General features: G+C 44.9%; 2 protein-coding genes and 1 long non-coding RNA gene across 5 annotated transcripts in view; 1 reads left to right on the forward strand and 2 right to left on the reverse strand.

Annotated features, from left to right (window-relative positions):
• LOC148143649 (uncharacterized) lies at nt 1-27,909 on the reverse strand. The gene is made up of 2 exons (XR_015751298.1): nt 27,676-27,909; nt 1-1,002 (listed from the first exon to the last, which is right to left on the reverse strand). It is a non-coding gene; the product is annotated as an uncharacterized LOC148143649 (long non-coding RNA).
• LOC148143647 (uncharacterized) overlaps nt 1-27,958 on the reverse strand; it is a 267,997-nt gene that overhangs the window by 130,062 nt on the left and 109,977 nt on the right. The window lies entirely within an intron of this gene.
• On the forward strand, nt 788-16,231 carry LOC148143650 (uncharacterized). Of its 3 annotated transcripts, XM_087974436.1 has the most exons (4): nt 824-871; nt 5,579-5,662; nt 6,482-6,663; nt 12,853-16,231. In XM_087974436.1, the coding sequence occupies exon 4, from the start codon at nt 13,242-13,244 to the stop codon at nt 14,163-14,165; it is 924 nt and encodes a 307-aa protein (XP_087830562.1). In that variant the 5' UTR covers nt 824-871; nt 5,579-5,662; nt 6,482-6,663; nt 12,853-13,241; the 3' UTR covers nt 14,166-16,231. The 3 variants fall into 3 exon arrangements, with proteins under 3 accessions (XP_087830561.1, XP_087830563.1, XP_087830562.1); XM_087974435.1 differs by lacking the exon at nt 5,579-5,662 and having other exon boundaries at nt 788-871; XM_087974437.1 differs by lacking the exons at nt 5,579-5,662; nt 6,482-6,663 and having other exon boundaries at nt 812-871.

Below are 27,958 nucleotides of genomic sequence, written 5' to 3' on the forward strand. Positions count from 1 at the left end.
AATGGCTAAAATGATTTATTAAGAAACATTGGTAAAGTCTGAAAGCATGTTCAATTGTTTAAAAAGGTGCAGACACCTTTCTGAAACTTGCATTGAAGTCTGTACAGTTAGGCCACAGTTGAGGACAGGCTGTAAAGGTGGAATGGCCTATTCCTAGTCTTGGTTCAGATTATGTACAAATAGAGTCATAGAGACGCACAGCACGCAAACCACATATTCTAAATTAATCTCGTGATCCATTTGCCACCATTTGGCCCATCTCTCTCTCTCAACCCTCCCTATTCATATACCCATCCAGATGCCTTTTAAATGTCGTAATTGTTCCAGATTAGACCACTGTCTCTGGCTCTGCGTGAAAATGTTACCAGTTCGGTCCCTTTTAAACCTTTTCCCTCCCAGCCTAAGCCTATGCCCCCGTAGTTTTGGACTTCCTCTATCCTGGGGAAAAGACATACAAATGTGGAGCAGCCAGAAAAAATGAAAAAGGAATAAACTGTTGAGTCCCAGGGAAACAAAAAAACTGTTTTTTCTTATTGGCATTTGGACACTGTAAATCTGTCAGTTGCACCAGCATCTCCATTGAGCATTCTGCGCATGCTTCTCGGTGTCAGCAAGCACTGCGCATGTACGCCGGTGTCAGCAAAATACTGCGCATGCTCTTCGCTGCCGGCGGAAATAGCGCACGACATTCTTCTGCTGGACCAATAGGGAGCACTGGAAGACCGGAAAGAATGTGGTCCTCCGGCTTTTGATTACTCCCCCCCGCCCATATCTGAATGCGGAAGTTGGACCATGAGCTTGTGAAGCTGGTGTTGCTCCTCTCTCTCTGAATGAAGATTGAACTTCAACTTCTTCCGTCTGTCCAAAATCTGTGAGTACAACACGCTCTTTTCCATTTTATTTTTTCATTCTGGCGTTCAGTTCTTGACTTGCAGCAAAGTTGATTTAGGTATGTGTCTTATTTGGCAAATGCAGTAACACATTGTGAAGTTATAGCCTTTCCTGTAAAAAATAACAGAAAGGAGATACGTTGTTTAAATGGTGATATATTGGGTTGTGGAGCAAGTGAAGACTGCAGATGCTGGAATCAGAGTCAAAAATTTAGTGCTGGAAAAACACAGGTCAGTCAACGTTTTGGGCAAAAGCCCTTCATCAGGAATGATGAGTAGATGTACAAAGGTGCCTCGGCTACCTTCTACTCAGGCTTTCTACTCCAGTCAATGCCAGTTGTCAGATAGGTGCAGCAAGCACTGCAAGTGATATGTTAGCAAGAGGAATGGCGTTCAGAAGTGGGGATGTCTTCCTGCAGTTAGGGAGACATTGAATATATTCAAAGCGGAGTTCATCTGACTTTTGAATCTCAAAATTATTTATCGGGGAAGGCAAGAAAATGTGTTTGTTTTCAAAAATATTTTTAGAAACTTTTTCAGATCTTTCACAAAACATCTATAGACAAAAAAGAACAATACCAAAATAGAAAGATATATGCAGTGCAACAATGTCATATCACAATACTATTAATGATGAACTACTTACTATTCTACCAGAACAAACTTAGCTTAAACTAAACTGCAATCAAATTAAATAAAAACTAAATTAAACTGAATTCAAATTAACTCAAATTATATCACATTACTTTATTCTATTTCACTCACTACACCTCCACTGAGGTTCCCATCCCTGGGAGCACCAGTTATTGTACCCGTATTCTTTTTCCCCAGCCTCCCCCTCCCAGGGTCCCACGGGTGCCCAGACTGATTCCCATGGCTATACCACGGCCCTAATTAATATTGCCGATAAGTCTGCATCAATATAATTTAGAAAGGCTGCCATGTCTTGTAAAACTGCACCATACTTGTGAGGTAATCTTGGGGGAGATGTTCCATCACCAGCCTATGCCACCCCATAAGCCCTGGGGGATTTTCCAACGTCCAAAAATGTTCTTCCTTGCACAGTGGGTAAGAATGTTACACAGTCTGTTCCCTGTTCCCCCAGAAAGACAGATTTGGCAACTCCAGAAGTAGGATCCACTTTAATTTCAATCCCCAGGATGTCCTTCAGCTCCCTTACGATAGCACTCCAATATCGCTGGATCTTACAACATAACCAATAGCAGTGTGTGAGAGTGCCTATATTAATTTTACATTTGGGACACCCTCGTGATGCCACTCTCTTGAACTTAGCTAGCCTCTCTAACGTCAAATGAGCGCTGTGTAAATTCTTCAATTGAATGGTCTGTGCTTTGTTACATATTGAAATTTTCCTTACATTTTCCCATATATCTTCCCATACTTCTAATGAAATATCCTCTCCGAGCTCCTGATTCAACGTCCTACAGAGTCCCTCCATGTCCCTTAAGGCACGTCTCTTCTGTAAATGATACAAAGTACTAACTGAAAGAGCGCCTGTACACCGGAGCAGTCTTTTCTCCACGTCTGACCTGTAAAGCTGAGTGTGGTCTTCCTCTGTATATAATCCCTTATCTGAAAGTACGGATAAGGTTCCTATTAGACAATCCATATTTCTGACTTAGTTGGCTAAATGTCATCAAGACCTCCCCCTTGCATGAATCTCCCAGACAGGAGATTCCCTTATTCTCCCATGACTTAAAGCCGGAGTCCATTGCCCCAGGTTTAAATCCTTGGACTCCCACCAATGGGGTAAACGGCGAGGTCTTAAGCCAATTGCCCTTGTCTTGTCTCATTATCCTCCAGGCTTTCACTGTATTTAAAATGATTGAATTCTTACACTGCTCGGTTATGGATTTCATCTTATCCATGAATAATAGATGAACTGAGGGGACATCTCAACTGAGGCTTCAACGTCAAATCAAATCCCTCTGTGCTCAGTCACCCACATATGCTAACAAAGCGCTTATTTGATATCTCTTCAAGTCCGGAAGGTCCACCCTCCCTCATTCTGCGAGAGCTGCAATTTGGTAAATTTAATTAGGGGGCACCTGCGACATCAAATAAAATAACCTCGCCAACCATCAAGCCTCAGTAATACTCATCTGGGTAGCAACAACGGAAGCATTCTCATGGGGTACAACAGGCGAGGAAGAACATTCATTTTAAATCAGGGTAATTTGGCCGAACCAGGGGAACGGTAATCCCTCCCAATCTGCAAATCCTGCTTTATCCTCTCCAGTAACTGTACATGTTAGCTTTATACAGCTGGTGGAAAGCAGGAGTAATAAACATTCCCAAATACAAAAAATCCTTTTGATGACCATCTAAACAGGGACTGCATTCTATCCTTCAGATCAGGCACCTCCACTAATCCCCCCACCGGCTTGGCTTCCAATTTTCTAAAGTTGATCCTGTAGCCCGAAAACTGCCAAACACATTAATTGTTTGAATCAATCGAGGAACTGACTCCTCCAGATTGACCAAGAACAAAAGGACATCATCAGCATATAGTGTGATCTTATGCTTGCCCATTCCCACCTCTGGCGCCACTATTTCAGGATCCCACCTGATAGCCTCAGCTAATGGCTCAATTGCCAAGGTAAATAGCAGTGGTGAAAGAGGACACCCCTGTCGACTACCCCTCCCAGTATGAAAGTTATCTGACTTTGTGCTGTTTGTGATGACTGCTGCTTTAGGATCATTGTACAACACCACTACCCGTCTAGCAAAGGACCCCCCCCCCCCCCAGACCAAAACGCTTGAGGACCCCAAACAGGTACAGCCATCCTATCCGGTCAAACACCTTTTCTGCGTCTCGGGAAACCACTGAACCCGGGATCAATCTTTGCTGGCATACCTGCACTATGGTCAGTACGCTCCTGATATTGTTGGAGGAGCTACGGTCCTTAAAACCCATCTGATCTTCTTTCATAATATAGGGCAACACCTTTTCCAACCTCAAGGCCAGTATCTTGGGTAGAATTTTAAAATCTACATTCAACAGTGAGATGGGTCTGTATGAAGCACATTCTTCAAGCTCTTTCCCCTTCTTTAAAATGAAGGAAATATTAGCCTCCCTAAGAGAGGGTGGAAGACAAACCTGTGTATATGAGTTGATATACATCCCCAGAGGTGGCATTTATGAATTCCTTATAGAATTCACTTGGGAATCCATCTGACCCCGGTGTGTTGCCACTCTGGAGATGCTTTATTGTTTCCTGCACCTCCTGTATCATCATAGGTGCATTCAACAGGGAAACCTGTTCCGCCTTTATACTGGGGAGGGGCAGGTTCTCCAAATTCAAACAATCTTTGTTTGGCAAAGGGGACCCTTTTTTGCCACCTGTGTGTGTAATGAGTCGAGAGCAGCCTGGAGAGCTGCAGCTTGACCAGTGAAGGCCTAATATAATATACTTTCTCAGCATCTGTTGTTGCTCCTCCCTCTGCTTCCTTCTAGTTGTTGAATACGAAATAACTAGGCCTCATAAATATGCCTTAGTGGCCTCCCACAGTATTGCCGGATTACTGGCCTGACTGGAGTTGATATTCCAGAAGGCCCTGAACTTTCTTGTGATGTACTCAACGAATTTGCTGTCCCTTAACAGGAATGGGTCCATGTGCCAGTGCCATCCATTCCACCACCCATGATTTTACCATCGAAATACACTAGCGCATGGTCCAAGACAGCTATCTGCCCAATTTTACAAGCCAATGTCCTGTCCAAATAATCCAATGGCATAAAAAATGTCAATTCGCGTGTGGCACTTGTGTGGGTTGGAACAGAAAGTAAAGTCTCTTCCATTTGGGTGGAGGTGCTTCCACACATCCACTAACCCCAACTCCTCACACTGGGGCAACACGGTGGTTTAGTGGTTAGCACTGCTGCCTCACAGCACCAGGGACCAAGGTTCAATTGCGGCCTCGGGCAACTGTCTGTGTGGAGTTTGCACATTCACCCCGTGTCTGCGTGGGTTTCCTCTAGGTGCTCCGGTTTCCTCCCACAATCCAAAGATGTGCAGGGAAAGTGAATTGGCCATGTTAAATTGCCCATGGTGTCAGGTGCATTAGTCAGAGGGAAATGGATCACGGTGGTTTACTCTTCGGAGGGTCAGTGTGGACTTGTTGGACCGAAGGGCTTGTTTCTACACTGTAGTGAAACTAATCATGTCCACCAACTGCTTAGATTGTGCAGTCATACATGCCAGGCCCTTTGTCACCCTGTCTACCTCAGGATCTATTAGGTGATTAAAATCCCCTCCTATGATCGTGCTGTGCACCCCAAGACTCATTAATATAGCAACTGCATCAATCAGAAATGTAAGAGGGTGCACGTGGAGGGTGGTGGGGGGGTGGGGGTACACATTCAGGACACCATACTCTTCTCCATGTAATTGAGCTTTAAGAACGATGGGCAGTCCATGTTTGTCCTTAATTTGCTCAATTGCCTGGAAAGGAAGGTTCCTTCTTACCAATATAGCCACTCTTCTACTCTTGGAGCTAAAGGAGGCGAAGAATACCCTATCATAACCCCCCTTGCTGCAGTTTCAGATGTTCCTTATCGGTTAAATGTGTTTCTTGCAGCAGGGCGATGTCCATCCTTTCCTTCCTGAGGTTTGACAGAACCTTCTTTCTTTTTAATGGGGGAATGGCTCCCTTTTACATTCCAGGTGCACCACCTGAACGAATCACTAGCCATGGTCATCCAGAACAGCCCGTGGTTTCCCGAGAGGAGGAAGCTTATCTGAAGTGAGGCGAGTGACAAAGACAATAAATGTATAAAATGTAAAAGCTACTACAACTAAAAAACTAACTAACCACTACATATAACTTAAGCAAACACCCAAATAACCCCCAATACCATTCGAGATCTCCCTCATCCCTGCCAATAGGGTGCCCTCCTCCCAATCCTTGCTACCATCCCGGCTCCTTCCAGCTGAGGCCGTGCCCTAGCCCCAGGGAATACACAGATGAAAAACATGTTATTTACATTCTGAGAGTTAACAATGGATGTCCATTTCCCACCCACCCCCCCCCCCCCCTCCCAACACACCCTTTCTCCATACATCTGAACCACCCCTAGTCCAAAACCAAAAGGACAGCAGTAAAAAACAAAGGCCCCAGATAATATCCAACTGACCGATATACTAAATCATTCTGGTTTTACTTCAAGGCAGTTGGTATAAAACTGATAACCACAAAATAAGTGGAGAGAGGAGACAGGAAGGGGCAAAAAAACTGTACCATTGTCTGTAACAATGCCCCCTCCCTCCACCCCGACTGGAGTCCTTTAATTCAGAGAATTCACATAGTCCTTTGCTTTTTCTGCTGAATCAAAATTATATACCGCCCGTCCATGAGAGAAATGCAACACGGCCAGGGTACCTGAAGTAATATTGACTGTTCAGATCCCTTAATTTTCTCAACCTCATCAAATCCCTTCTCTTCTTAATTCTGGGACCTGAGAAGTCCTGAAAAGACATTATTCTTGAGCCTTTGTGCATTAAAGCCTCTGGATCACTTCCCAGTCTTCTTGCTGTTTCAGTCACTAACTGTTTTTCTTTGTAATGCAGGAGTTGCACTAGGACCGTGCGGTGTCGTGGGTCCGGCCTGGACCTGCGCATTGTGATCCCGTTGGTCCACTCCACATTCAACAGGCCCGACTCCAACTCCCGCCCCAGGAATGTCGGGAGTCACTTCTCCAGGAATCCAACGAGGTCTTCACTGCCCTCGCGTTCCGGAAGACCCAAGAGCTGTAAGCTTTTTCTTCTACTTTTGTTTTCCAGGTCGCCCACTTGCTCCTGAAGGACCCGTACCTGGTCTTCCAGCATTCGGATCCTTCCTCCCGAGACCTCCGCCACGGTCTCCGGTGCCACGGTCCTCTCCTCCTCTGCCTATTCTCTTTGGTCCAACATTTGAATTTCCTGACCATGCTTTTCCAGCGTGGCAGATAGTGGTTCCACCGCTGCTTCAATCTTTTCTCAGAGTTTGCCAAACTCCCAGAGTAACTGCTGCCCCATTAAACCCAAAGGGTCTGCCCTGGGAGTTTGAGCAATGGCTCCATGCACCCCTGATGCAGTAGGGGAGTGCCCTACCTGCTGCACCACTTTCAGCGCCTTTCCTTCATTTGCTTTCATTCTGGTCTTAAAGCTGTCAAATCACAATTATAGCAAGTCCAGATGTTCAGTATGTTTATATTAGCAATTTTTTGGGGGGGGGGGGGGTCAAGGTCCACCTTGCCAGGGGGTATGGCAGAGCCCAGCACAGCAGACCACTCAGACCACTGCTATCATGGATCTCCAAGAAAATGGTTTTAAGACCAGTACAGATACAGGATCATACAGCACAGAAACAGACCCTTCAGTCCAACGAGTCCATGCTATGTTCTCAAATTAAACTGGTCCATCTGCCAGTGATTGGCCTATATCCCTCTGAACCTTTCCTATTCATGTACTTCTCCAAATGTCTTTTAAACATTGTAACTGTACCTGCATTCACTACTTCCTTGGGACACTCATTCCACACACAAGCCACGTTCTTAAAAAATAAGTGCTCCTTGTGTCTTTTTAAAATCTTTCTCCTCTCACCTTCAAAATTTGCTCCCTCATCTTGAAACCCCCTCCCTCGGGAAAGGATACCCACTGGTCACCCCATCTATTCCCCCTCATGATTTTATAATCCCCAATAAGGTCACCTCTCAACCTCCTATGCTCCAGTGAAAAATGTCCCAGCCTGACCACCCAGATGTAGGGATATTCATTTCCAGTTATGATCTGTTCAATGCTGGTGCAGGCTCGAAAGACCAAATGGCCTACTCCTGCTCCCAGTTCTCACATGCAAAGACCATAAGACATAGGAGCAGAAATTAGGCCATTTAGCCCATCGCGTCTGCTCTGCCATCCAATCATGACTGGTAAATTTCTCAACCCCATTTTCCTGCTTTCTCCCCATAACCCTTGATCCCCTTGATATTCAAGAACCTATCTATCCCTGTCTTAAATATACTCGATGATCTGGCCTCCACAGCCTTCTGTGGCAATGAATTCCATAGATTCACCACTCTCTGGCTGAAGAAGCTTCTCCTTATCTCCGTTCTGAAAGGTCTCCCCTTTCCTCGAAGACTGTACCCTCGGGTCCTAGACTCTCTGATCAATGGAAACATCTTCCCAATGACCACTCTGTCCAGGCAATTCTGTATTCAGTATGTTTCAGTTAGATTCCCCCTGAGTGTGGGCCTGTTAACCAGCATGAACCAGACCCTTCAGGATGAGGTACAGCAGAGATTAGGTTCAGCAAAGTGAGAATGGAGGGAGTGTGTGGGATGGAGAGTTTCTGCTTTTAGGGAATGAGAGAGGAAAGGAAGTTCATTATAAATTAGAATTGATCAGATGTGATGAGCCAAGGAGTAGCAGATGGTGTTTAATTTAGACAAATATGAAGTGTTGCATTTTGATAAGACAAATGAGGGCATACTTATATACCTAAGGTCCTGGGGAGTGTGGCAGAATAAAGAGACCTTGGAGTGCAGGTTCATAGTTCCCTGAAAGTGGAGTCGCAAGTAGATCAGACAGTGAAGGTGGTGTTTGGTATGCTTTCCTCTATTGGGCAGTTCATTGAGTACAGGAGTGGGGAGGTAATGTTATGGCTGTACAGGACATTGGTTAGGCCGCTTTTGGAATACCACACTCAGTTCTGATCTCCTTGCTGTAGGAAAGATGTTGTGAAACTTGAAAGAGTTCGGAAAGGATTTACAAGGCTGTTGCCAGAGTTGGAAGGTTTGAGCTCCATGGAGAGGCTGAATAGACTGGGGCTGTTTTCTGTGGAGTGTTGGAGGCTGACGGGTGACCCTATAGAAGTTCAGAAGGGTCATGGATAGGGAGCATCACCAAGATCTTTTCCCCAGGATATGGGAATCCAAAAGTATGGGGCATAGGTTTGAGGTGAGAGGGGAAATAGGAACCTGAGAGGCAACGTTCTCACGCAGAGGGTGATGTCTGTAAGGAATGAACTGCCAGAGGAAGTGGTTGAGGCTGGTACATAACATTTTAAAAGGTATCTGGATGGATACATGAAGAGGAAGTGTTTACAGGGGTATGGGCTAAGTGCTAGCAAATGGAACTAGATTAATTAAGGATATCTGGTCAGCACAAACGAGTTGGGCCGAAGGGTCTGTTTCCTTACTGTATGATTCTAATCGTCTTCTGTGAAAGTAGAAGTGTAGTTGTGAAGACTAGAATTTCAGGAGCAGCTTTCAAAGATACTTTGCCCTTCCTGGGAGCAGAAGAAGTTACAATGAAAGCTTTCATTTGTGAGACAGCAACTGAGTGAGGGAGCACATCTGGGATTTGGTTGGAAAGCGGGAATTAATTGCACTGTGGGGATGAAGTGCTAGGTTTACTAGCAGTAAGTACAATGTGCTGAGCAGGGAGCCTAGTGAAGGGTTAGGTTGGTTTTGTTTTAAACTGCTTATTTCATTCAGCCTCCAACATTGTATTTCCAACGCTGTTCATCAGAAGGAGCAGTGAATCAGTAACTGGTATCGTTAGAAGCCTTACAATTTTCAGTACTGCAGGTATTGCATTGTTTCATCAGCATTGTAAAGGTGACTGCCAGCAGCGGGAGGTGTGGGCTGTATTCACTAGAAACGATTAAGCATTTAGATAACACACATACGAGAGGGCAGGGTGGGACTTGTCTTTCAATTTGCTGAAGGTGGGAAGTTCTGGGTGCTGTGATATGGGGCACACACAACTGCGGTAAATCATAGAATCCCTACAGTGCAGAATCAGGCCCCATTCAGCCCATCAAGTCCACACTGACCCCTCCGAAGAGCATACCACCCAGACCCACCCCCACCCCACCCCACCTATCCTGTCCAGTCGTTTCTGCTGGTGAGTTAGACTAGAACTAGGGATTTGGTCTCAAGATTAGGGGGAGTAGATTTAGGACTGAGATGAGGAGGAACTGCTTTTCCTGGAGAGTAGTGAATCTATGGAATTCTCTGCCTGAGGAAGAGGTAGAGACAGCTTTATTAAGTATATTCAAGACACAGTTGGATTGGTTTTTGCAGGGTAGGGAAATTAAAGGTAGTCAGGATAACGCAGGGAGGAGGAGCTGAGACGATGGATAGATCAGCCATGATCTTAATGAATGGAGGAGCAGGCTCGATGGGCCAAATAGCCTACTCCTGCATTTATTACTCTGAAACTATAACCCTGCATTTCCCATGGGTAACCCACCTAACCTGTACATCCTTGGACACAATTTAGCCTGGCCAATCCAAATTATGGCAGGTGAGCAATGTAGTGATATGGAAAATGAACTTTCAAGAACGATAGAAAGGGACAAGGAGGAGAAATGTACCAGCAAGCAAAGCTGGATTCTAAAGATCACAAAAAAAACTAAAAGCTCAGTATCTGAATGTGTGCTGCATTATAATAAAGTGAATGAATTGACTGCACACAGAAAAGAATACTTATGATCAGTGACACCTTACAGAGACATGGCTTCAGGATGACAAGGATTGGATCCTGAATATCAAGGGGGTACATGGAATTCAAGTTGAATGAGAAGCTCGGTTAAGGTAGAGGGTTGGCACTACTAATCAAAGCACTGATAACATGGTAGTCTGGTGTCAGATTGGATTTCAGGTCCTGATTTCTCTGTCCTCTGTTGATCTCCCTGTTCCTACAGAGTTCTATGTCAACTTTTGTCAGCTCTGCTGGATTTCTGCTGAAGTTTTGACCCCACCCCCATCTTTGATACATTCCAGATCAATAAAATATTCAGCCAATCAAGGCCTAACCCACAATTTCCCAGCCTGTCAACCATCCAGACAGAGAGACTCGTCGTAGCAGGGAAATTAAACAAAAAAAAAGGTGACAATGCTTAATGTTTGTTCATTAGGAAGTAGACCAGAAATAAAGGGTCTCCCAGGATTCTTATAGCGCCCAATTTGAGGAACTCTCTCTCTCACTTACATCTAACTATTATTACACAGCTCTGATTTGTAACAATATTTATATCCTCAGAAATAAAGCATTTGTTATCAACTAGACAGAGATAAACAGCACAGAAATAGACATTTGCTTTCTCTCATGCATGCGCACACGTATATAAAAGTCTATGGGGTGAACTTATATTTTCAGAATATTTGCAGATACATAGAACATTACAGCGCAGTACAGGCCCTTCGACCCTCGATGTTGTGCTGACCTGTGGAACCAATCTGAAGACCGTCTAACCTATACTATTCCATTCTCGTCCATATCCCTATCCAATGACCATTTAAATGCCCTTAAATTTAGCGAATCTACTACTGTTGCAGGCAGTGCGTTCCGCACCCCTACTATTGACTAAAGAAACTACCTCTGACATCTGTCCAATATCTATCACCCCTCAGTTTGAAGCTATATCCCCTCGTGCTAGCCATCGCCATCCAAGGAAAAAGGCATTCACTGTCCAAACTATCTAACCCTCTGATTACTAAGTCACCTTTCCATGTTTTTCTTTCTAACGAAAACAGCCTCAAGTTCTTCACCGTTTGATCATAAGACCTTCCCTCCATACCAGGCAACATCCTAGTAAATCTCCTCTGAACCTTTCCCAAAGCTTCCACGACCTTCCTATAATGCAGTGACCGGAACTGTACACAATACTCCAAATGTGGCCGCACCAGTTTTGTACATCTGCAGCATGATCTCATGGTTCCGAAACTCAATCCCTCAACCAATAAAAGCTAACACACCATATGCCTTCTTAACAACCCTGTCAACCTGGGTGGCAACCTTCAAGGATCTATGTATCTGGACACCAAGATCTCTCTGCTCATCTACACTACCAAGAATCTTACCATTAGCCCAGTACTCTGCATACTTGTTAATCCTTCCCAAGTGAATCACCTCACACTGTTCCACATTAAGCTCCATTTTCCACCTCTCAGCCCATCTCTGCAGCTTATCTATGTATCTTTGTAACCTACAACATCCTTTGTCACTATCCACAACTCTACCGACCGGAGTGTCATCCGCAAATTTACTAACCCATCCTTCTATGCCCTCATCCAGATCATTTTCACAAATGACAAACAGCAGTGGACCCAAAACAGACCCTTGCGGTACCCCACAAGTAACTGAACTCCAGGATGAATATTTCCCATCAACCACCACCCTCTGTCTTCTTTCAGCTAGCTAATTTCTGATCCAAAAATTCGATTTTGCTCAAAAACTGCAAATCTGCAGGCAGTCAATATAGGCGGTGAATATATATATTTTGTAAATTCCACTTTGTCAAAGAAAACCAGCCTGATTCAATATTGGGATGCAGACAGACACTTAACCTCGCACCTTTAATGCATTGTCTGAGCTGAGATGTCACCTTTTGTTACAAAACCTTGTTATCTTGAGAAGGTGACCTGTAAGAAGATCTGGGATTTATATATTCATTTTACCTGCAACCCATTCTAAAAGATGAAAGACTGATGTTTGTCACATCTGTATGTTCACTTTCTCACTGGTGTTGGTGTCAGTGCCTTGATGCCCCCCCAGGACGTTAATCATTTTGTGTCTGGTTGTTTGTAATGAAGCTGTATTGCAGGTTCATCATGAATTTATACAGTTCTTTTGGCTTCCCAAAATCAGATCTGCTCACTCGGAGCAGTATCCCAATGTCGTGGAAAATATAAACTTTCAGGTGGAATTATCCAAAATTCAAAAGGGATGTAAGTCTTGATGTTTTTGCTTTTCTGCCCCTGTAAGATCCTGAAGCAGCACCTTCAGGAGAATGAGTTAGAGCGGAGTGAGAATAGAGAGGGAGTGTATGAGTGGGATGGTGCTTTCAATTTTGTGGAATAATAAAGGAAAAAAATGTTCTGCACAAAATAGAAGCTTGTTCTGAATTCTTACCCTGGACTGACAGTGATCACTTTTGTAATTTATTTTTACAGAGTATTTGATCTGAAGACTGAAGTTTAAAAATCAACAGACGAAGGGCTTATGTCCGAAACGTCGACTCTCCTGCTGCTCAGATGCTGCCTGACCTGCTGTGCCATTCCAGCACCGCACTTTGACACTGACTCTCCAGCATCTGCAGTCCTCACTTTCACGTCAATGTCTGACAGTCGCTTAATCCATTGCGACTGTGACTATTTTTGACTAAGATTCTGTGGAAAAGAGCAAAGCTTTGTGGTTCAGTACGTTTTCAGCATCATTGGGTCTGGACGAGAGTCCCTACTGTTGCACTGAGTGTGGAACCTAAAACAGTTATACGGCCTGGAAAGGAATTCACAGCAGGTAGAGGCTGTACACACATTTGTGTGCAGCTGAAGCTTTGGCCATGGAGAAACCTGAGGAATCCTGCCCTATGGAGAAACCGTGGAAGTGTGGTGACTGCGGGATAGGCTTCTGTGTTCCGTCTGCCCTGGAGGCTCATCGGCACAGTCACACTGGGGTCAGGCCATTCTCCTGCCCTGAGTGCAGGAAGGGATTCAGCAGTTCCTCCACCCTGCTGAGGCACCGACGGGTCCACACGGGGGAGAGGCCCTTCAGCTGCCCCGAGTGTGGGAAGGCCTTCAGCAATTCCTCTGACCTACTGAAGCACCAGCGGGTTCACACCGGGGAGAGGCCATTCTCCTGCCCAGAGTGTGGGAAGGGGTTCAGCAGTTCTTCTGCCCTGCTGACCCACCAGAGGGTCCACACGGGGGAGAGGCCCTTCAGCTGCCCTGAGTGCAGAAAGACCTTCACCCAGGCCTCCACCCTGCTGAGGCACCAGAGTGTCCACACCGGAGAGAGGCCATTCTCCTGCCCAGAGTGTGGGAAGGGGTTCAGCGATTCCTCTGCCCTGCTGACCCACCAGCGGGTCCACACAGGGGAGAGGCCCTTCAGCTGCCGTGAGTGTGGGAAGGCCTTCACACATGCCTCCAACCTGCTTACCCACCGGTGGGTCCATACTAGGGACAGGCCCTTCAGTTGCCCCGAGTGTGGGAAGGCCTTCAGCAATTCCTCTGACCTACTGAAGCACCAGCGAGTCCACACTGGGGAGAGGCCCTTCAGCTGCCCTGAGTGCGGGAAGGCCTTCACCCAGGCCTCCACTTTGCTGAAGCACCAGCGGGTTCACACTGGGGAGAGGCCCTTCAGCTGCCTTGAGTGCGGGAAGGCCTTCACTCAGTTCTGCAACTTGCAAAGGCACCAGCGGGGACACCAGCGCTCCCAACAATCTGATTCTGCCGGTGAGGTTGCTGTGGATCACCCCCAGGACTGAACTTCCTGCCCTTTCTGGCAGTGGGTGTGGTGGAAGAGTCGATGGGCTTTTTTTTTGTTTTCTGCTGGACTGCACCCCACACCCACAGTGGCTCAGCGGTTAGCAGCACTGCCTCAGTGCCAGCGACCTGGCTTCGATTCCACCATTGGGGTGACTGTCTGTGTGGAGTTTGCACATTCTCCCCCTGTGCCTGCGTGGGTTTTCTCTGGGTGCTCCGGTTTCCTCCCACAAACCAAAGATGTGAAAGTTGGGGTGGATTGGCCAAGCTAAATTGTCCCAGTGTTCAGGGATGTGTAGGTGTGGTCCATTAGTCAGGGTAAATGTAGAGTAATAGGGTTGGGAAATGGGTCTGGGTGGGTTACTCTTTGGAGGGTCAGTATGAACCTGTTGGGCTGAAGGGCCAGTGTCCACACTGTATGGATTCTGTGATTCTATGAACTTTGATCCATTGGGCGCTGCTGCTCGTTGAGCCTGGGATTGCACATTCCCACTGAAACAATCCGCACAAACCTAAGCCTGTAGAAGTAGAAGTTAGGCCATTCAGCCCATCGAGTCTGCTCTGCCATTGGTTAGAGACAAAAAAAACTGCAGATGCTGGAATCCAAAGTAGGCAAGCAGGAGGGTGGGAGAACACAGCAAGCCAGGCAGCACCAGCAGTGATGTCAGTGTTTCAGGTATTAACCCAAATCATTGACTTCTCCACCAGAAATGATTTACCAGGATGTTGCTGAGGGTTGGAAGGTTTGGGCTACAGTAGACTGGGGCTGTTTTCTCTGGATTATGGGAGGTTGAGGAGTGACCTTATATGAGTTTATAAAATCATGAGGGGTATGGATAGGGCAAATAGACAAGGTCATTTCCCTGGAGGTTAGACATTCCAGAAACAGAGGGAATAGGTTTATGGCAAAAGGGAAAAGATTTAAATGGGACCTATGGGGTAACTTTTTCACACAAAGGGTTGTACATGTATGGAATGAGCTGCCAGAAGAAGTGAAGGCTGTTACAATGACATTATTTAAATGGCATCTGGATGGGGACATGAATAGGAACGGTTTGGAGGGATGTGGGCCAAGTGCTGGAAACAGACCCTTTGGTCTGATTAATTTAGGATACCTGGTCAGCATGGAGAAGTTGGACCAAAGGGTCTGTTTCCAGCACTTGCCCTGTATTCCTCTAACCCTTCCTGTTCATACACCCATCCAGGTGCCTTTTTCATGTTGACATTGTGCCAGCATCCACTGTTTCCTGTGGCAGCTCACTCCATCCACGCACCACCCTCTGCGTGAAAAAGTTGTCCCTCAGGTCCCATTAAAATTTTTCTCCTCTCACTTTTAAACCTATTCCCTCTAGTTCTGGACGACCTCAACCCAGGGAAAAGACCTTGACTATTTACCCTATCCATGCCCCTCATGGTTATATAAACCCATAAAAGGCAGCACCTCAGCCTCCGATGCTCCAGGGAAAACAGCCCCAACCTATTCAACCTCTCCCTTTCCCTCCAAACCTTTCCCCCTAATCACGTACTTATCCAAATGTCTTTTATATGTTGTAATTGTACCCGTGCCCACAACTTCCTCTGGACGTTCATTCCACATGTGAACCACACTCTGCAAAACCATTTGTCCCCACCTGTCTTTTTGTCAATCTTCCTCCCCTCACTGTAAATATGTGCCCCCTGGTCTTGAACTTCCCCACCCTAGGGAAGAGACAACTACCTTTATCTATACCTCTCATGATTTTATAAACTTCGCCTCTCAACCTCCTCTGCTCCAGCAAAAAAACACCAGCCTTAATTCCAATTTGCTAATAATAGCGCAGCAATGATTTCAGCTGTGTGTGTCAAGGATCTCTCATTTCTAAGGTAATGCAGTGCCTCTTAGGTTCACCTGATCTTAAAATGAATGGCACCCCATTCATTTCAAATGTCTATGGTTTCTTGCAAAGTCAGTCCTGTTTGGGAAATAGCCAGTGGCATCTTAGACTCCGTAGGCTGCTTCTGACCAGGTTTGTATGCTCTGATTTGAGATGTATGAGTAGAACTTCACAATAAAAATTAATGCAGCCTTTATTCATGACTCATTTTTAAATACATTTGGTGCATTTACAGATGTAATTGAGAAGCTTCTACAAATGAATCTTGGACTGATAACAGTTTGTCAGGATTTTGAAAGTCATTGTGCCTCTGTCGCAGCATAGGGGAGGGCTCTTTCAGATAGAAGACATCATACAGAAAATTCTCCCACGTCAGATGAACAAAGCCGACATGTTTGCAGCAAGTTGTGAAACTTGAAAGGGTTCTGAAAAGATTGACAACTATGTTTGCAGGGTTGGAGGGCTTGACCTACAGTAAAAGACTGAATAGGTTGGGGCTATTTTCCCTGCAGCATCGGAGGCTGAGGGGTGGCCTTATAGAGATTTATAAAAATGCATGAGGAGCTTTTAGCAGAGACATCCCAGGAGTGATACAGCTGGCCAAACCACTAGGTCTTTCCTCCAGGGTGGGGGAGTCCAGAACTAGAGGGCAGAGGTTTGGGGTGAGAGGGGAAAAGTTTAGAAGGGACCTCAAAGGGGCAAGTTTTCACACAGAGGGGGGTGTATGTACAGAATGAGCTGCCAGAGGGAGTGGTGGAAGCTGGTACAATTACAACATTTAAAAGGCATCTGGATGGGTACATGAGCTAAATGCTGACAAATGGGACTAGATTAATTTTGGATATCTGGTTGGCATAGACCAGTTGGACCGAAGGGTCTGTTTCAGTGCTGTACATCTCTCTGACTCTGTAACAGGACAGATAGTTTATGTGTGAACCAGAGGGGCCTGTCAGTAACATTGCCTCAACCGAACTCTGAAACCCAATGTGGTATTTTTTTTTAAGGGACTTAGAGCCAAAAAAGATGCACAGTAGGTAAATAGACCCTTCAGTCCAACTCGTCCATGCTGACCGGATATCCTAAATTAATCCAGTTCCATTAGCCAGCACTTGCCCATATCCCTCTAAACTCTTCCTATTCATGTTCCAATCCAAATACCTTTTGAATGTTGTAATTGTACCAGCCTCCATCACTTTCTCTGGCAGCTCATTCCCTACACGTACCACCCTCTCCTTGAAAAGGTTTCCCCTCAGGTCCCTTTTACATCTTTCCCCCTCATCCTAAACCTCTAGTTTAGGATTTCTCCACCCTGGAAAAAAGATTTTGACTACTTACCCTATCCATGCCTTTAATGTTTTTATAAATCTCTACACTCTTCAGCCTCAGATGTTCCAGGGAAAATATCTGCAACTTATTCAGCCTCTCCCTATAACTCAAACCCTCCAAGCTCAGAATCCTTTCAAGTTTCACAACATCCTTGCTGGAAACACAATTTGTAGGTATAGTGTTATGGACAAGGCCAGACCCTAACTTTACTGGTTGTTTTAGGCAGAGGTATCCCAGGAGTGATGCAGCTGGTTTCCAGGAAAACAGAATTTATTTACACACCATGGAATGAAACACAAACAAAGAAAACAATGTAGAATAACAGCCGTTTGAAAACCCAACCGACACAATCTCCCCGCAACTTCAAAAAGCTGCAGTTCCGATTTCCTGCAACATTCCCATAAACACACCCCTCTGGCAAAAAAAGGTCAGTTCATGCACAGATTCTTACAGGAGAGATGTTGGAGAGAGAGTTAGCCAGAAATATCTGTTGAATCAGGGTACCTTTCTTCCCCCTGTAGCTTTGGACAGACTGCTTGCTAAAACTCAAACCAAACCAGGGTAAACAAAATGCAGAACTGTCCTTTCATTGTACAAGCATTTTAGAAAAAAATCTCAAACCCTTTTCCCTGATTGATGCCTTAGCCAGTATCTGTTGGCCATTAGCAAAATCCCTAACCCCAGATGATTTGGAACCTCTGCCTTTTACAACCCCTCTTCAAAAAAATACCAAGAACAACATAATCTTCTTAAAGGAGAATCACTGTCACAACAGAGAGCTGAAACATTTGTATCAAAAGGTCGTATTGTTAGCAGGCCAAGAAAACAGTTTTTCAATTGAGCCAATCAATTTAAACCAGGCCCTTTGGCTACAAAAACCTATTAAATTTCAATCTGATGGTTTTGAAAACAGAGGAACAATCCTATCATTAAAAACAATTAGATATATGTCATCAAGGGTATAAAAGAAGGGGGCAGTTAGACAGAGGCAGAAAGCAAACGTCCGATAAGTGGGGGTATCAGTTTGCTGATGAGGGGTGGGAAGGGACGATGAAGAGGGGTAGGTAGAGGTTCAGGCAGAGCGAAAACACTGACAGAGGCCAACTGAGCCAACCGACCTGGCCCTGTGCTGGAGACTCAATGGGACAGAGACAAGATGTATCTTTTTCAGATCTATCTGCAGTGCTTGGACAAACATTACGCTCCATCCAGGATAAAAATGTCCTCCATCTGCTCCTGCAGATCAATTCCGTAGGGAAGGTGCTGTCAGAGAGCATCAGCCCCCATCGGAAGTAAAGTGGATGTGAGAGTAGCCAGTCCAGCAGAAAGGATCCTCTTGCCCCTCCCACTTCACCCACTAAACAGGGTTCAAGGTGTGACTCAGCGGCAGTAACAGCAGAATATACTGGCACTGGAGTGTGTCCAGCAGAGATTCACATGGATGATCGCTGGAACGATACACCTAACATACGATGAATGGCTGAGGATCCTGGGATTATATTCATTTGCTTTCAGAAGGCTGAGAGGAGATCTAATAGAAATTTACAAGATTATGCAGTGCTTAGAAAGGGTGGATGCTGGGAAGGTATTTCCATTAGGCAGGGGAGACTAGGACGCATGGGCACAGCCTGATAATTAGAGGGGGTCAATTTAGAACAGAAATGAGGAGACATTTCCTCAGCCAAAGAGTGTGGGCCTGTGGAATTCATTGCCATGGAGCACAGTGGAGGCCAGGACGTAAATGTTTTCAAGGCAGAGATGGATAATTCCCTGAGAGATCAAGAATTTAAGGGCTACAGGGAGATTGCGGGTAAGTGGAGCTGAAATGCCCATCAGCCATGATTAAATGGCAGAATGGACTCAATGGGCTGAATGGCCTTACTTTCACTCCTATGTCTTATGGTCTTAACTCATCCATGTTGACCAGATATTCTAAATTAATCTAGTCCCATATGCCAGCACTTGGCGCATACCCCTCTGAACCCTTTCTATTCATATAACCATCCAGATGCCATTCACATATTGTAATTGTACCAGCCTCCACCATTTCCTCTGGCAGCTCATTCTTTACGCTCAATACCCTCTGAATTAAAAAGTTGCCCTTAGGTTTCTTTTTAATCTTTGATCATCCACCTCAGCCGAAAGCTATTACCCTTTTGTTCTGGACACCCCCAAACCCAGGGGACAATACCTTGTCTATTTACCCAATCCATGCCTTTCATGATTGTATAGGTGTATACAAACGCCTCTGCCACACTCAGGAAAACAGCCCTAAACAATTCAGCTCAAACCCTCCAACGCTGGCAGCATCCTTGTAAATCTTTTCTGAACCCTTTCAAGTTTCACAACGTCCTTTCGATAGGAGGGAGACCAGAATTGCACACAATATTCCAAAAGTGGCTTAACCAATGTACCGTACAGCCACAACATAACCTCCCAATTCCGATACGCAGAGGATTGGGAAAGTTGTCTTAGGTGGGTTTTGAAAACTGGGAAAGAATGGAGGGACAACCCGAACTTGTGAGGGTCAGCTTGGAAGCATAAAAAAAAAGGTATCTCCCCCTCCCCAATTACTATCATCCGTCCCTCCTCACCCGGGTAATTAAGACACATACCTGAGTTGCCAGAGTAGACTCCCTCACTAGATTCACCCCAGTTGCTACAAGTGAACAGATTTTCCCCCAACCCCCTCTCCCTCCCAGGATGAGGAGTTGCCCAGAGGAGGGTGTTTTACATTGAAACCGATATGGCCACTTTCGCGTTGTGATGTCGAAAACGGGGCAGGCCGACAGTGGAACTCTGCAGCAGATGGAAGGAGAGCAGTTTGCAAAAATCCCTTCCCTTCAAAGAATCCTCACAGCATGGAAGCAGGCCACTCGGCCCAACAAGTCCAAACCAACGTTCTGAATGGTAATTCACCCATATCCCTCCCCTTATTGCCCTACACTTACCCCAGAGTAATACTCCAAACTTACACATCCCTGGACACTGTGAGGGAATTTAGCCTGGCCAATCCACCCTTGAAGATTTGGATCCCAAGCGGGACCCCTCGGTCTCGAGATCAGTCAAAGAATCAACAGAATGCGGACTGTACAAAGCAAGGTTATCAGTTTAATAAAGTAAGGCAGCCTGATGCAATTCTATCCAGCAACACGGAGGTTAAAGCTTCTGTGCTCCGTGGTGCAATTGGGTAATTGTGTTTTTTTAAGAGACAACACAGCCTTAATTATAAAAGATCAATCAAATGTAATAAGGTGATATGATTGACAGCAGGTTAGTCCAATGATATTTCCTGGGAAACTGATTGTGCGTAAAACAAAATCATCCCATGCTTGCCAGTTCAATGTTAGTTCGAATAGCAAATTACTGTCTTATGATTCATATTATGAAAACTCCATGTTCTCTTATCTCCAATTCCAACCAACTCAGCAAAGCAGCAATTCAAGTTCACAGTGTCAAATCATAACCTGAAGCCATTTGATATGTTATTTTAAACTGAAAAGCCATTTTGTGGTTAATAAAAACCTACATTCACCTGTTGCTCCTAACAACAGCCTAAATTCAAAATTTAAATCCTCATCTCCCCCTGGGTTCATCTCCATCATTGCAAGCTCATCAGACGAGCCCCTTGCAAGGGGGGAGATGATAAAGATCGAACTTGCCCTGCTGTGTGAACTTGCCATTGCTAGAATTGGTGCACAAGAAGGGACAGTATACCTGTGCGATCCTGAGCAACCAGAGACTGTGTACCAACTATGCCAGGAAGATGTCCTTGTCTGCTGAGAGACTGAATGTTACTAAGAATGACTATTGCAGTGAACAGTTAATTTACAGAACAAGTCTAAATGGTCTTTACCAAAGGTGTTGTGTGCCAGTTTGATACCAGTTGTGCTATGGGCAGCCCTGGTAAGCCTTGCCCCATCCAATTAGGTCATGCCGCAAAAGAGAAGATAGGGAAATGTTATCTTTCAGTAACAATTTGTTTCTTCAAAGTCACAATATAATATTTGGCAGGAATGAAGTGGCCTATTACATCCTGACTTCAGTAAAAGACTCTTTGACCCCTAATGGCACCCATGTCTTCCCAATTATGGGATGAGTCGAACCATTCTTGGACAATAATCGCATCTCTTACCGAAAGACCCATCTATTGAACAGCCTCAAGGAAGTCACAAAGATAGGCCTCTTATTGGTCTACACTAACCCTGGTTAATATTTCGAATAAAGTAAGTACTCCTCGTGCTGTAGCTGTAGAGAATGGAAAAATCCAAAATCTCTACAAAACAGTAATATCACTCTTTGGGATATGTAGCTCTTAGTTTTTTTTCTGTAGGAGGATTTTCAGGAATTATTAGTCATCAAAACTGTAATTATATCGTTTGTGGTCTTACCCTTTTGGGTAATGAGACAACTGCTGCTTTATTGAGATGAGGATTTAAAATTTGAATTTAGGCTGTTGTTAGGAGCAACAGGTGTATGTAGGTTTTTATTAACCACAAAATGGCTTTTCAATCCAAAATAACATAACAAAATGGCTTCAGGTTATGATTTGACACTGAAATGGAATTGTTGCTTTGCTGAGTTGGTTGGATTTAGAAATAAAAGAGAACAATGGAGTTTTCATAATATAAATCATAAGTAACTTGGTATTCGAACTAACCTTGAACTAGCAAGCATGGGATGATTTTGTAAGTAAAATAATCTGTTTCCCAGGAAATATCATTGGATTAACCTGCTGTCAATCATGTCACCTTATTACATTTGATTGGTCTTTTCTTGTAATTAAGGCTGTGCTGTCTCTTAAAAAACATAAACGTGTAATTTTCGAATGTAATTGTGTAATTTCGTCACGAAACATAGAAGCTTTTAACCTCTGTATTGCTGGATAAATCTATGCTAGGCTGCCTTATTTCATTAAACTGGTAACCTTGCTTTAAATAGATCGTACTCCTAGTGATTCTTTTAACTGATCTTGGACCGAGAGCCCGATTGAGGGGGTCTAGATCTTCACCCTAACCTGTAGAATCCCGAACACTATGGATAAATTTACCTCGGCCAATCCACCCTAACCTGCCATCCCTGGACACTGTAGGTAAGTTAGCGTGATTAACATACACCATCCAGAATATCCTTGGGCATTATCAATAATTTAGTATGGGGGAACCACCCTAACCTGCACATCACTGGACAGTATGGGTAATTAAGCTCAACCAAGGCCGAGGTTACCACGAGGTTGGAATTCTCTTCCAGAAGATACCGCAGTGAACCTGCACAGTTACTGCCTTTGCTGTTTGAATTCATGTATCGCTGGAATTCGGAGTGCGTCTGGGAAAATGAATAAACAGTGAAATTCACAGCTGATTTTGGAGGAACTGTTTGGGCAAGGATCACAGCAAGCAGCAGAAAAGTGTATTGTTTTTAAGTGGGACCTACAGAAGGTCTGCAGTAGCGAGTAGAATGGGTTCTTTCTTGATTATATGTTTTTTGAGATATGTCTCTTGATTAAACTTAAAATATAAGCCATAGCTATTAATTTAACTTGGGGCAGTGTTTTGTAGAGGAATAAGACGGTGTTAGTTTCTGGATCTGTAGATTGTGAAGGAGCAAAAATGGCCTTTAGTAGAGTTATATGCACTTCTTGTCAGATGTGGGAGTTTAAAGAGAGTTTAAGGGTTACTGCAGATTATATCTGCAATAAATGCTGTTGGTTGCGAATCTTATGAGATTGAATGGATCGGTTGGACAGACAGTTAGAAGTGATGAGGAATTTGCAACAGCAACAGTATGTGATGGATGGTAGTTATAGGAAGGGGGGGAAGTCTCAGATACAGTCACATAGATGGGTTAACTCCAGGAAAAGTAAGACAGGCAGGCAGTGAGTGTAGGAGCCTTCTGTGACTATACCCATTTCAAACAAGTATGCCATTTTGGAAAATATAGAGGGTGATGGATTCTCAGGGGAATGTAGCACGAACAGCCAAGTTTCTGGTATTGAGACTGGCTCTAATACAATGAGGGGCATGTCGGGTTCCAAAAGATCAATTGTGTTCGGGGACTCTCTAGTCCATTGTACAGACAGATGTTTCTGTGGACAGCAGAGAAAAATCAGAATGGTGTGTTGTTTCCTTGGTGCCAGGATCAAGGATGTCTCAGAGAGAATGCAGAATGTTCTCAAGGGGGAGAGGGGCCAGCCAAGAGGTCATTGTACACATTGGAACCAATGATATAGGAAGGAAAAAAGTTGAGATTCTGAAGGGAGATTACAGAGAGTTGGCAGGAATTTAAAAAGGAGGTTCTTGAGAGTAGTAATATCTGGATTACTCCCAGTGCTACGAGCTAGGGAGGGCAGGAATAGGAGGTTAGAGCAGAGGAATACATGGCTGAGGAGCTGGTGTATGGGAGAAGGATTCACATTTTTGGAGCATTAGAATCTCTTTTGGGGTAGAAGTGACCTGTACAAGAAGGACGATATGCACCTAAATTGGAAAGGGACTAATATACTGGCAGGGAAATTTGCTAGAGCTGCTCGGGAGGATTTAAACTAGTAAGGTGGTGGTGGTGGGGGGGGGCGGGGGGACCATGGAGATAGTGAGGAAAGAGATCAATCCGAGACTGGTACAGTTGAGAACAGAAGCAAATCAAACATTCAGGGCAGGCAGGGTCAAGGTAGGACTAATAAATTAAACTGCATTTATTTCAATGCAAGGAGCCTAACAGGGAAGACAGACGAACTCAGGGCATGGTTAAGAATATGGGACTGGGATATCATAGCAATTACAGAAACATGGCTCAAGGATGGGCAGGACTGGCAGCTTCATGTTCCAGCATACAAATGCTACAGGAAGGATAGAAAGGGAGGCGAGAGGAGGGGGAGTGGTGTTTTTGATAAGTGATATAATTACAGCTGTACTGAGGGAGGATATTCCTGGAAATACATCCAGGGAAGTTATTTGGGTGGAACTGAGAAATAAGAAAGGGATGATCACCTTACTGGGATTGTATTATAGACCCCCTAATAGTCAGAGGGAAATTGAAAAACAAACTTGAGAGGAGATCTCAGCTATCTGTAAGAATAATAGGGTGGTTATGGTAGGGGATTTTAACTTTCCAAACATAGACTGGGACTGCCATAGTGTTAAAGGTTTAGATGGAGAAGAATTTGTTAACTGTGTACTAGAAAATTTTCTGATCCAGGATATGGATGTATCTACTAGAGAAGGTGCAAAACTAAATCTACTCTTGGGAAATAAGGCAGGGCAGGTGACTGAGGTGTCAGTGGGGGAGCACTTTGGGGCCAGCAACCATAATTCTATTAGATTTAAAATAGTGATCGAAAAGGATAGACCAGATCTAAAAGCTAAAGTTCTTAACTGGAGAAAGGCCAATTTTGATGATATTAGGCAAGAACTTTCGAAAACTGACTGGGAGCAGGTGTTTGCAGGTAAAGGGACGGCTGGAAAATGGGAAGCCTTCAGAAATTAGATAACAAGAATCCAGAGAAAATATATTCCTGTTAGGGTGAAAAGAAAGGCTGGTAGGTATAGGGAATGCTGGATGACTAAAGAAAGAAATTGAGGGTTTGGTTAAGAAAAAGAAGGAAGCATATGTAAGGTATAGACAGGATAGATCGAGTAAATCCTTAGAAGAGTATAAAGGCAGTAGGAGTATACTTAAGAGGGAAATCAGGAGGGCAAAAAAGGGGACTTGAAATAGCTTTGGCAAACAGAGTGAAGGAGAATTCAAAGGGATTGTTTTACAAATACATTAAGGACAAAAGGATAACTACAGAGAGAATAGAGCCCCTCAAAGATCAGCAAGGCAGCCTTTGTGTGGAGCTGCAGAAAGTGGGGGAGAATTTTGCATCAGTATTTACTGTGAAAAACGATATGGAAGATATCGAATGCAGGGAAATAGATGGTGACACCTTGAAAAATGTCCAAATTACAGAGGAGGAAGTACTGGATGTCTTGAAACACACAAAAGTGGATAAATCTCCAGGACCTGATCCGCTGTACCCTAGAACTCTGTGGGAAGCAAGAGAAGGGATTATTGCGTCTCTTGCTGAGATATTTGTATCATCGATAGTCACAGGTGAGGTGCCGGAAGACTGGAGGTTGGCTAACTTGGTGCCACTGTTTACTAAGGGTGGTAAGGACAAACCAGGGAACTATAGACCGGTGAGCCTGATGTCGATAGTGGGCAAGTTGTTCGAGGGAATCCTGAGGGACAGGATATACATGTAATTGGAAAGGCAAGGACTGATTAGGGATAGTCAACACACCTTTGTGCGTGGGAAATCATGCCTCACAAACTTGATTGAGTTTTTTGAAGAAGTAACAAAGAGGATTGATGAGGGCAGAGTCTGGTTGGACTGGTTAGAATAAAGGGAGAACGAGCCATTTGGATACAGAACTGGCTCAAAGGCAGAAGACAGAGAGTGGTGGTGGTGGAGGGTTGTTTTTCAGACTGGAGGCCTGTGACCAGTGGAGTGTCACAAGGATCGGTGCTGGGTCCACTACTATTTGTCATTTACATAAATTATTTGATTGCAAAGAAGTTTGTAGATGACACCAAAATTGGAGATGTAGTGGACAGCGAAGAAGGTTACCTCAGATTATAAAAGGATCTTGATCAGATGGGCCAATGGGCCGAGAAATGGCAGATGGAGTTCAATTCAGATAAATGCGAGGTGATGCATTTTGGGAAAGCAAATCTTAGCAGGATTTATACACTTAATTGTAAAGTCCTAGGGAGTGTTGCTGAACAAAGAGACCTTGGAGTGCCGGTTCATAGCTCCTTGAAAGTGGAGTCGCAGGTAGATAGGATAGTGAAGAAGGTGGTTGGTATGCTTTCCTTTATTGGTCAGAGTATTGAGTACAGGAGTTGGGAGGTCATGTTGCGGCTGTGCAGGACATTAGTGTGAGAAACAAAGCTCACTCACTTCAATAATTTCAGTCCGAGACAAGAACTGAAGCAGTAGTATCGTTTATATCGTTTATACGCTCTTGCAAGAGGAGTGTGGTGTCTATTTACAAAATAGTCAAACACGGTGTTTAACGAGTACACAACATTTATGTAATTCGTTCCTCTTCCCTCCTCCCATTGCTCCTCCCCTGTTTACATCTCCCACGTCTCTAAGACCGGCGTCCATTACTCTTGTTTATCTTTTGCCTTATCTGTGACAAAATGCTTTTCTGGCCTCACAAGGCCATTTGACCACATCCTGCTGTGGTCCATTTTTAGGTATAGCCTCCTTTACTGCCAGCTGCTTCCTTGCTTGCTAGAACCTTATGACCTCTTGATTGTGGTTTGTTCTTGTTTTCGCAGAAGCAGGAAACAGATGCTTATAACTACTGTTTGTACAGGCATAGCTAGCTTAACCCCCTCCCCTCACAGCACCTTATCTATTAGTCTGTAACATCTACCATTGTTTGCAGGCACATTTCATTCTTGTATGCACATTTTAGCTAATACAAAAACAATTATATATTTGCTTCACATAGTTTTCATTCTTGTTAACTCAGGTCTTGGCTGAAACAATTATACACTGGCGTGAGTTCATTTACCTTGCAGAAGCAATTTATGATTACAGAAGTAACACTGCTTTACATATATCCCACATTGGTTAGGTCACTGTTGGAATATTGCGTGCAATTCTGGTCTTGTGACCTTATAGAGGTTCACAAAATTATGAGGGGCATGGATAGGATAAATAGACAAAGTATTTTCTCTGGGGTCAGTGAGTCCAGAACTAGAGGGCATAGGTTTAGGGTGAGAGGGGAAAGATATAAAAGGGACTAAGGGGCACCTTTTTCACACAAAGGGTGGTGTGTGTATGGAATGAGATGCCAGAGGAAGTGGTGGAGGCTGGTACAATTGCAACATTCAAAAGGCATCTGGATGGGAAGGGTTTGGAGGGATATGGGACAGGTGTTGACAGGTGGGACTAGATTGGGTTGGGATATCTGGTCGGCATGGATGAATTGGACCGAAGGGTCTGTTTCCTTGCTGTACATCTCTGTGACTCTCTCAATGACAGTTGATGGTGCCCTCACCAAGATGGCCGCCCGCGCTCCCCGCCCCAAAACAACAGGCGCCTGACCCTCACAAAGATGGCCGCCCGCGCTCCCCGCCACAAAACAACAGGCGCCTGACCCACACAAAGATGGCGGCCGGTTGCCTGGGCAACCCGAGAGGTCCTTCCCCAGTGAAGTAAACACTGGGCCGGTGGGTTTTTTCCCGAGGCCTGAGGCCTCCCCCTAGGAGTTTATAAACTCCCCAGTCTCCCTCCTCCCGCGGTTCCCAATCCTACCCTGTCTCACTATCTCCTCTCCCCGGGGGCAGGAGCCAGGTCTTGGCGCTCGGGCCTGGCGACCTCCCCGGGATGTTCCTGAAACCTGGTCCTGTTCTGAAGCAGGATCCCCGGACCCGAAACACCTCCTCACATTCCTCCCGACACGAGCTGCCGGACCTGCTCAGCTTTTCCAGCGGCTCCTGTTCTTGTTCCTTCAGCCACCGAAGCCGCACTCAGTAACACTGCCTCAGTCCCGCAGCGGGACCTACACTGCACATGCGCCAACACAAGAGGCGGGGTC

Source organism: Chiloscyllium plagiosum, unplaced genomic scaffold (genome assembly GCF_037043375.1).
Source record: "Chiloscyllium plagiosum isolate Xiang-an unplaced genomic scaffold, Cpla_swu_hap1 HiC_scaffold_27, whole genome shotgun sequence".
Taxonomy (NCBI): Eukaryota; Metazoa; Chordata; class Chondrichthyes; order Orectolobiformes; family Hemiscylliidae; genus Chiloscyllium; species Chiloscyllium plagiosum.

What these genes read in the sequence shown, in the direction of transcription:
- LOC148143650 (XM_087974435.1), top strand. Translation starts at nt 13,242, where the DNA reads ATGGAGAAACCTGAGGAATCCTGCCCTATGGAGAAACCGTGGAAGTGT.